Genomic DNA, 7,960 nt, shown 5'->3' with positions numbered 1-7,960 from the left:
GGCCGCCCCCCCCCCTGACTGGACCTCCCGGGCGGGCCCCGCGGCCTCGCCCCGCCGCGGGAAGCGGGCAGCTCTCGCCCGCCTTCCTGCCGGGGCTGCGGCCGGGAGCGCCAAGTAAAATAACCGACATTTCGGTGGTGCCTGTAGTGGCCGGGGGTTACGGGATCAGCCCTGCTGCTGCAAATGTCTCACACCTGTGCAAAAGCCCCAGAACCGGCCAGGTGACTCGGCTGAAAGGACCTGTGCTTTAGCATGGCAGCTGATAATTATTTGCAGTTATTTGTTTAGTCTTTAAAAAAAAAAAGGTAGTACTAAGACATATGATAAACATATTATGGCCTAAAGCAATCTGTGAATTGACACGAGTTTAAAAAAGCATGCTACTGTCCGTGTAACTTTGCAAGAGCTTCATCTGTTGATCCAGTAACAAACAAGACCCAGCACTGCTTGCCGTTTACATCTGTATACACATGAAAAAGGCGGTCAGAAAACACCACCTCCGAAATGGCTACTCAACTGAGACCCCCGATACTAAACCGTAGCTCACAGTTAATTTTTTTGCAACTAAGCTGAAAATCCCTGACGATCATTTGTGTTGATGGCAGAAAGGCTGACAAAGCCCTAACAATAGGTACCTGAGCGGTGTCTTTACGCTGCTAGGTGCTGAGTACCCTGTGAGGAGACAAATATGTTGCAAGTTCGAGCTGTAGGCACTCTGCTGTGCCAAGAACATTTTATCCTGTTATCATACCTAATTAAACATTAAAAGCAACTGTGTACTCAAAAATGTCCCCAGCTGTGGAGGGCAATTGATTTGCAATCTGTTTGTCGGGGCAGGGGTGGCAAGCAAAAAAAAAACCACCAAACAACAAACCATGTAAATGTGCAGAGCAAGACCTGAAAAGCAAATCTGTTAGGGGAGAGGTAGCTCACTGTCCATGTGAACATACATGGGCAAATATAACCAATCTTGGCAGTCAAGTGCTCTTTTCTAATGTGTGTTCACATCTTTCATTACACGTTTTGCCGATCTCCTAAACAAGCTGCTACCATGTGCTTCTGCAGCTTACTGCTTGTGGAACAAGTTACATTTCACCTCTCGCAGGTGTGTGACGGTTGAAAGCACCTCTTGCAGTTGTGCATTCTGGTGCACACCACTGCTGCTCCAACTAACAGTGCGGGCCATCAGCAGCAAAAGCTTCCCAGCAGATGTGCCACGGCACTGAGCGGGATCAAAGCAGCAGTTCAAGTCCCTGTCCCATTCAAGCCTTGGACTTTCTGGTAAAGCTGTCAGCAAAGACACAAACTGTGCTGTTAGCCATGTACCCCCCCAAGAACAAAGAGAGTTTCCTTCCACAGAGCACGTGGGAATCATCATTAACTTGAACCCTCACCTACCCCACCCGGGACTCCTGCACAAAGTTCATTTGGGGCAGTGGGCATCTCACGGCCAGCTGCCTTCAAGTGTACCGGTGCAGAGCTCCTTCTTCAATGGTTCCTGGAGCCTGTACTAGGATGTTCTATCCTGTTACTGACTTCGAACTACTTACTGCCAATTTTTATAAGGTAGTCTTCCTGAGAAACGAGGAGAGGCTCATGGACAACCTGGGAACTTGGTCCATGAGAGCACATGTAAAGAAAAATTACTCTATTTTAAGTTTTTGTTTTGTTTAAAAAAAAAAACAACAACAAAACTTTACAACATTAGATAACTTTACTATTAATCTAATAGAGTGGGTAGGAGATATTGGGAGGCCCTGCCCATGTGCTCGTGCAAGGAAGCTTTTGAGCAGCTATCTTTACAGCAGGAACTGCAGAGCTGATGCTGTGTGAAGTCAGGAGCGTAAGCTACAGCAAGAGCTTGTTGTTCTTCTGTAGCTCTGTCCCTCTGAGCCACAAATCTGCCCTTGTTCTACCTTTTGAGGCAGCACAGTTCTACACTGCTTCTGCTGCCAGCAGGTAGCAAGTTTCTACGGTAAGCTTCTTGGTACGTAAGTCATTAAAGCGCATACTTTGTTGAGTATGAACTCGTGGGAAAAACATACTGGGGACCGAGACAATCTGGGGAATCTAAGGAAACAGCCCTTTTTAGTAAGCAATGTGGATCAAATGATAAAAACCACTTACGTTTACTGTTGAAAGCTTATGCTTAATAAGTAAATCCTCAAAGCCAGGCCCAAACGAGCCTCCTGCAGCCCTGGGCCAGAGTATCCCTGCACAGTGTTCCCATCTCAGCCCTGCTGCAGGGGCAATACTGCAGACCCACTCTTCACCAGTAAATCATACTTCTGTCATACACATAATGAACATAACATTTATCCACACTGTAGCCACAGATGCAGCCCACATGGGTGAAATAACTATGTTTGCAGTGGTACATAGCACACTCAAGCACTGCTGCATTTCTCATAGGGGACCATATGTGCCGGGCTGCACAAACAAAAAGTGTGTAGTTAAAGCTGCTGTTGCTGTAATAAGTAGCCCCATCGTTCTCCTTACTGTTATATACAAGAAAACTCAAAGTACTGGGCAATCACAGCTTGACAATCCTGACATGTTTTTCTCCCACTTTATTTTAAATATATTTGCTTAATTTTAACAACCAGCAGTAAAATACTGCAAAAAGACTCACGCTTGCCCAACTAAGAGCACAAGAGCTGTCACAGAGTAGTATAAAAGCTGAACTTAATTTTTTAATTTGGTGTGGTAGTCCTTACGCCTGATTTTAAGTTATATCAGTAAATCAGATATTAAGGAAAGCCAGCTGCTTCTGTTAAATAAACTCCTTTGTCTAAGACTTAAAGGGAGCAAAAAAGCCAGGTGGAGTTATTGATCTGTGAATATCAGCTGGCTGGGCCTCACAGGCAGTGCACTCCTGTTTCTTCTAATTGCCAGTACCTTCAAGGAAACACTGCCCAAGCCAACGGGCAGGGAGATCTGATGGTCTGCTGGTGATTTTGTCTCCCTGAGTTGCAAACGGTTTATTACCAACAGAGCAGAGAATCTGTAAATGTAAGAATTCACCGGTGAAACTTTAGCCCTATTGAAGACAATGGCAAAAATCCCACTGACTTGTGTTGCGGTGTATGTTATATCAGATGTGGGTTTACTGACACAATGCAGGAGGGAGTTCTTTGTCTCACTTCATCAATTTAACAATTTGAAGCTGCTCCACAGATATGCTTATTGAATTGGATGCTACCTGATTTTTTGCAATTTCCCTCATCTCCAACATAAAACAATGAAGTTATACATTGAAGTCCACAAGGTAAGACTTATTATTACTCAGAGATTTACTGCTCTGATTTCCAGTTTTAAAATTGATTGGTTTTTTGGTGAGGAATATAATCATCATTCTTTTTCTCTGCTCTGTTTTAAGCCCAATTAAAAAAAAAAAAAAAAGAAACTTGTGAAATTCATGCAAAAATTATGCTGAGGAATGTTTTTATTTTGGGAGGGGGGACTGAAGTTTTTATTTTCTTTGAAGTGGTAGCTGTATTGTGTTTTATATTGCTTTGTTTTGCTTGTTTGGATCCTTTATGTTAATTTCTGTTGTGATAACTTTAAGTATAAGCAAGCTTTTTGGAATATGAAGTTTGGCTATTAATATGTATTTGGACATGGGTGATTTGTTTGCCAATCACCTTGCTCTGACAAAAATACTCATTTGCAGTTGATCACAGCTTTTAAAAATTGAAATTATTGAATGTGTTTTAGGGCACCATCTTCTGGTAGACAGAACGCATTGTATTTGAATGGCTACCTTTGCTAGGCACAACTATTTAAAATATTTTTGACTAACACTACTCTGCAGGCTTACAGGTCACTTCTCATTCTAAATCTGCAATAAAACACTATTTAACATTTTTTACATTCTTCTTATTCATTGCAAATACAGTTTTTCACTGTGCTGCAGAAATGTAACTTGGGACAGACCTTGTAAAATTCCAGTCACAACAGGCACTTTGTGAATGTGCTAGGTTAGACAGACAACATATGTTCAAGCACTTACGATTAATACACCATTTATATATCTTATTTCTTGTATAGTTTCATCTTCCACCTCTCTTACATATTTTGGATAACACCACTTACGGCCAAAGCAGTTTATTGGCTCATACTTCGGAGACTGCAGATGGCCTTAGTCATACTTCCTTGCACTCACAGGACATAATCACTGTATATTCAAACACAATCTGTTACCTTAATAGCAGCCACTACATTTGCATAAATACATAATTTAGTTGGCTAGCTCAGTTAGCAGTGTACCTGCTTAGTACTCTTAAGGAGGTCTTAAGTTTTATAGCTTCTTATTTCAGAGACTTAGAAATATAAAAACAAACTTGGGACTCTACAGAGCTAAAATTTATCTTGATGTGATAAAAAGAAAGTCCTGATTATAATAGTGCAAACCATCATCCAGCAAAGAAGTCAGATAGTATTAGAGCATTTAATAAAAAACAGAAACACCACGTGAGGGCCAGACTGCTATACACATGCCCCCCTGTTCTCTGCTGGTGAAAAGTGTCAGGCTAACTGCGTGTGCCTCTTTATACCCATTCAAGAAACGAGGCAGGCTAAGAGCGCTGACCTCCTGACCTGACAACACAACGCTCTTCAGCTACGATGAGAAGGATCTTTTCAGAAGAAAGAGGACATTGGTTTGTTGAGAACACCAATTACACTTACATTTCGTGGTATTTTCCATATAAAACAGTATTATAGAGATAACACTTGTTAACTGAAAATAATGAACAAATTTGCAAGTATAGAGCTGTTCCATAAGCAATGGAACTAGTGAAGGCCGGTCTCCTACAGGTCTGTATTCTGCATCCTTTGTATTCTCCAGCTTGTAACCTCCTCTCCATATCCCAGTAATGCTGCAGTCTTGTCACCCCCTTTGTCCCATAGAGCTCTCCCACTGCTACAGGACTTACCCCAGTCCTCAGCCACTATATACAGTTCCTCCAGGTTCCTCCCACCATATTTGCCTCCATCCCTCAATAGAGTTGTCAGTGCTCTTCTGTCTCTGGCACTCCTCCTCTACAACGTCTTTAGTTCTCTCCCAGGTCCACCTATATAGTGTCTTCTCTCTGTCCCCTTTGTAATATCCACAGGTCCTAGCAGGTTCCTAAGCTTCTAGTTAGATATCTTAGCCACCCTCTTTTCCCCAGCACGCTCCTGCTGCCTCCAGCTATCACTGGTTAGATGCGCAAAATGCAGTGAACTCCCACGTGGACTTGCATACAGACCCACCAGCAGGTAGGCGTGCAAGTACCACACCTAAAAAGGCTGTGGGTAAAGCACTTCTGTGCGTCTGCCTCTCCTTATCTACAGCCACTTACTTGTAGAATTGCAGTAGCTTTGAGATCACTGATGTAATTGCTTAATGTTTGCAAGTAGCTTCAAATGTTGCTGGAGAGGACTGGCAGAGCAATTTCGTAAGTATCTTTTCTTCAGGAAATCATACTGAAAATGTATTTTCTCATGTGAGTGAAGAAGTATGCTGATGAGAAAGACAGATAATGACATGTATCTAAACAGCAACTTTCTTCTCGTAATATAAACTGATATCAAGCTACATCTAGGAGTACATTTATTTACTTCATCCCATTCCTCCCTTAAAGAAGAATCAAGGCCTCCAAATCAAAGCATTAAGTTGCCTCCCCCTCCTATTCCTTTGTCTGTAAGTGTATGTTCTCTGTAATCATTCTGCTTAGACACTAGCCCAGAAATAATCTCAGGCAAGCAAACAACAGATGACTGGCTTGTGTAAGATCTGTTGTATTACTTCAATCCTAGTTTCTGCTTTCTTGCACATTCGGTATTTTAGATGCACAAAGCTGAAGGCCTCTTGTCCTTATAGCTGCAAAGAGAAGAAAAAATATCTCTACCTATAAGCACAGAAACAGAACATGGGGAAAAAAACAAATTTACTTTCCTTAATTCAGTGTTTATTCAGTTTTCTAATTCAAATTTACAATTTTGGGGTAGTAGAGAGAAGGCTTGAAGCAGATACTATCAATGGTATATGCGAACTGAACCCAAGCCTGTTTTATCTTCTGGGATCTAATAAATGGTTAGCAAGAGGTCTTTGTTGTAAAGGTCAGAACTTGAAATGGCACATCGATCTGCTTGCCAGCTGTCAGAGTCAACACACCAGGAAAGCATGCATCTCTCTCTGTGGTTCAACGATGAAATGGTTTCATAAAATAAAATTAAAATGTCACATAGAACTACCACAAACATTAAATGGTTATCTACAGGTTAAAGTTGCTCTTTAGGAAATGGGCTGGTATGAGGCTGGCTGTCCTCATGGCCCCAAAAGTTTTTTCTCCTTAATGGTTATCAATTGCCCTTAAGGGTGACTCTCTAGATGCTTTGAGAATCAGATAGGTTGTACCTTTTTCTTTTTAACAATAAGATTGTGGGAAAGTCGTTACAGATTTCTTCACCGTAAGTCAGAGCAGCTTAATGAGTCTCTAGTTAACTGCTGTATGTCAGCTGTGGCCAATATTCCTTTCCGTGCTCCGCTGCACAAAAGGGATATTGAACTAATAGCATGCAAAGACAGATATTAGATACACTCTCGGCTGCATTCAACTACGCTAAAATATTGCAGTTTTTCTTGTCCTTTTCATACATGGCACTCAAATTCACTAAGTAAATAAAAAATACAAGCGTCAACAATGAATTGTTACTATGAAAAGCAGCCAGAAAAGCTTATCTGCGTTACAGAAATTTGCATCAGTATAAACAAACAACTAGAGAATGCTGTGTGACAGAAGAGCCAATTTGTATCACTGCAAATAGCAATTTGTAGATTGATTTAATGAGCCTGGCTCAAAAATTGTTAGTGACAACAGAGCCTACATCAGGGTTGCCAAGCTAAGGCACTGGGAAGAATTTCTCCTCATTTTAACATTTCAATCTTGTGTCTTCCAACTACACTTACTTCCATATCAATATTAACTGCTATTAGGACTTGAATAATTGCCAATTGAAAAGTGGCTTGCTTGTTTTTTTTTTAATTACTCGAAAGCTTAATAAATGCTTTGATTTGTAACTTGCTCTCAAGGGCAAGAGAAAGTTTAAGTTGGAAAATTCTACATAAATACAATGTTGGTGACTGGTAGCCATTAAGGACATTCAAATGCCATCGGTTCTGAAAAGCAGTTTTTCATTTAGCACAGAAGCAGTTTGCATTTTTGGTGGTTCATTCAGTATTGCCAAACTTAACAAGAACTGAATAGAACAGCTGACACTATATGAACAGCCTGTCATATGTTCTATAGAAGCAGCCTGTGTAAAGAAAACATACTACAAATCATTCACTCTGAAGTATTTTACAGGAAGGATCTAGGAGCATCTTTTGCCGTCTAACTACTCTTTACCCAGACAAAAGCAGCACCATTACATCTCCCAAATACATCAAGATGTAATTGCTTATGTAGTGAAATTCTAGACTACCTTTCATGCTGCAAACTAAATGATGATGCAGCATTAAAATTACTTAATGCTTCTCTAAAACTTAACCTCACCAGTGTCCTACCGTGGCACCCCCCATCTAAGATACAATGCCTGGTTAATTCTGAACATTTTTGCAATCTGGCCTTACTGACCGAGTTGCCTATTGTGACCCGAGAAACTACTGTGTACCTTCTCAGACAGCAGCATCCCAAACACTTTAAGAAATCATTTGAGTACCGTCATCTTACGCTGTTAACACTAATAACTTGAGGAGTAGAAGCCAGTGAGACTGCACAGCCCCCCCTTCTCTTTTTCACCCCCAAATCTGTTGTTGCATGTTATTTCGATTCAGCTTGTATAATGCACATTCTAAGTCATGAACACTCTCAGCTTCAGTAAAACTAATGCAATAAAGTTACTAGAATTATAGCTTCTACTGTTAAAATAATCAAAAGTTAGAAAGCTAAATTCCTGAATACCAGCCAGTGCA

General features: G+C 41.1%; 1 protein-coding gene across 1 annotated transcript in view; it reads right to left on the bottom strand.

Annotated features, from left to right (window-relative positions):
* WTIP (Wilms tumor 1 interacting protein) overlaps positions 1-7,713 on the bottom strand; it is a 92,286-nt gene extending 84,573 nt beyond the window's left edge. Inside the window, exon 1 of the mRNA XM_009320316.1 lies at positions 7,708-7,713. Coding sequence (XP_009318591.1) covers positions 7,708-7,713 — 6 coding nt within the window. The remainder of the gene's footprint in view (positions 1-7,707) is intronic.
* Between the last annotated feature and the right edge of the window lie 247 nt (positions 7,714-7,960).

This window comes from Pygoscelis adeliae, unplaced genomic scaffold, assembly GCF_000699105.1.
Source record: "Pygoscelis adeliae isolate BGI_AS28 unplaced genomic scaffold, ASM69910v1 Scaffold62, whole genome shotgun sequence".
NCBI lineage: Eukaryota > Metazoa > Chordata > Aves > Sphenisciformes > Spheniscidae > Pygoscelis > Pygoscelis adeliae.
This window is presented reverse-complemented; position numbering and strand designations above follow the sequence as displayed.